This window comes from Haplochromis burtoni, unplaced genomic scaffold, assembly GCF_018398535.1.
Source record: "Haplochromis burtoni strain Fernald_Lab_line unplaced genomic scaffold, NCSU_Asbu1 Contig_11, whole genome shotgun sequence".
Classification (NCBI taxonomy): domain Eukaryota; kingdom Metazoa; phylum Chordata; class Actinopteri; order Cichliformes; family Cichlidae; genus Haplochromis; species Haplochromis burtoni.
In genome coordinates, this window is record NW_024582372.1 from 2,350,942 (window position 1) to 2,353,441 (window position 2,500).

General features: G+C 37.6%; 1 protein-coding gene across 2 annotated transcripts in view; it reads right to left on the reverse strand.

The window, feature by feature from the left end:
• Positions 1–2,500, reverse strand: part of LOC102314304 (CUB and sushi domain-containing protein 1) — a 451,203-nt gene that overhangs the window by 154,346 nt on the left and 294,357 nt on the right. For both annotated transcript variants that reach the window (XM_005915120.2, XM_005915119.2), the window contains exons 11-12: positions 1,103–1,206; positions 851–963 (exon numbers count right to left, since the gene is read on the reverse strand). In XM_005915120.2, coding sequence (XP_005915182.1) covers positions 851–963; positions 1,103–1,206 — 217 coding nt within the window. The remainder of the gene's footprint in view (positions 1–850; positions 964–1,102; positions 1,207–2,500) is intronic.

Genomic DNA, 2,500 nt, shown 5'->3' on the forward strand with positions numbered 1-2,500 from the left:
CATTAGACATCTATCCCTATATTTATGAAATTACTTTTCTATTTGCCTGTTTTATTATCTGGCTTAATTTAATTTTGCTCAAGTTAATTTAGTACAGTTTAATTTATGAGTGTCACTAACATGGTAGGATGCAGTATTTAATCAATTATATCAATATAATAAAAGATGCGTCATGACTATTTGTTCAAAAATAACAATGAATATGTGCTGTTGACAAACAAAATAATTTACAGGACCTGAAGACTTGACATCTACACTGAGAGGATCTAGGATTGATATATTATGAGAGGCAATTTATTGATGCTGTTTGAGATCACTGCTTGCCTCAAAGTGAACAGTCATTGCAAATCAATACAAAGTTATTCTGACTAATCACCTTTATTTTAAGATGCAGGATATACATACCTGTCCTAAATCTTATGACTGTGGGATTTTGTTCTGCCAAGATGGGTCATTGAAGTCTAAGTGCCAAATACATTAATTTCTCTTTCTCAGTAAATCATGTTCATATTCTTCCAAATGATCTCTCCTTATTGAAAGAATGAAACATCATTTGAAGGAATGATGTTCCCTTCCTTCAACAGAAGGATGCTAACGTATAGTGAAGCTGTTTTAGTCGCACATACTGGTCCAACACCTTGCTAAGACATTTTATGTTGTTTTTGGTTTTTACTGTTGCATCATTATCTCCATAATTACCAGCTTAAAGTAAATATGAAAAATACAAACGCAAAATGAAGTAATTAACTCACATTACTCATTTCTTACATTCTACATGCACGTGTGTGTGCGTGTGTGTGCGTGTGTGTGCGTGTGTGTGCGAGTGTGTGCGTATTTCAGTGAGGCATACCTTCATATACTGCCTTGAAGCCTGCTGAGCCGATTGTATCATCTGACTGCAGGTGTAGCCACATCTGATTGGACAAGCTGACAATGAGGTCAGGGACGCTGGAGCCAGTGAGTCTACGTTTACATACACAAAAATAAAGTATTGAATAATCAGTATTAGTCATTGCTTGTATTTCATGAATCTAATGTCATACTTAAAATAATACTTTATTAATACGTTCGTTCTTTTATACCCAGGTAAAGTGGTTCTTACACATAAAGCACTCTCCGAGTATCTCCTATCTTCCCCCCATCTCCCACAGTCAGTGTGTCATATCCTCTCTCGAGATCAAACTCTTCAAATGACAGCTTTATTACCTGGAAAAATAAAACAAGACAAGAAAACAAATTTAGAAACTGTTACAAACTCCACCACATAGAAACAGAAAGACAGAGAGTCGCTGAGGGATTTATTTGATCTCTTGGTTTTTCGCCCTTACAGTTTCAGCCAATAGAAACTTATAATTACATGTACCACTGTGGGAATCTGAAAGTCATGTAGAGAAATGTGAATTCCACAAACAACTTTCCCTGAACATATTCATATACATATTCAGTAATGTGCATACATTCTTGTATTTGTAAATATATTTATTCTTATAATTGTCCCATTCCTATTCTTATACTTTGCTTTGTTTGTATTTGTATTTTGCACACCTTTTTTGCTTGTGAAGTTTGCACACAAGAATTTCACTCGCATGTGCTGTACCAGTGTATGAGCACATGTGATGTGACAATAAAAGTGATTTGATTTGGTGTCATGAGTTCATGACAAAAAAATATGTTAGAGGAGAACTCTCCGGGTACTCCGGCTTCCTCCCACCGTCCAAAGACATGCAGCTTGTGGGGATAGGTTAATTGATTAATCCAAATTGTCACTAGGTGTGAATGTGCGAGTGAATGTGAGTGTGAATGGTTGTCTGTCCCTATGTGTTAGCCCTGCGACAGACTGGCGACCTGTCCAGGGTGTACCCCGCCTTTCGCCCTATGACAGCTGGGATAGGCTCCAGCGCCCCCCGCAACCCTGAAAAGGATAAGCGAAAGCGAATGGATGGATGAATGGATGAGAACTAGGAAGCATGCTTCTTTTTTTTTAAGTGATCTTTTTTGGTCATTTTTGCCTTTATTGGATAGTGGTATGGTGGAGAGAGACAGGGATGACATGCAGCAAAGGGCCATGGGTCGGACTCAAACCCAGCATCTGAGCTATGTGGACTCTGAGCTAACTGGCACCCCAGTGTGGCTTCTGTTAACCAGCCAAAACCAGTCTAAGATCCTAAAGTTTTAAGTTACCTTGAAACACAAGACATAGTTTGAGAAACGGTCCCGTGGACTCGCCCTTACAATGGGGTTCTTCTTACAAAACTGGTTGTTAAATATGTACAGTATTACCAGTCAGGCTTCAGATTAATAATAAATATATATGTTCAGCAATTTAAAATAAATCTTATCTCTCATAGGAAATCATGTTACCCTGATTATTCAGGGCAAGAAGTTGGAAGAAAGTTTTCTGCTGTATAAATTAAATTAAAGTACAAATATCACCAGTATGAGTCACAAACTTTTGGTTTCCTTGGACGTCACAATTGTCTACAGTTTAATCAAAGCTGCT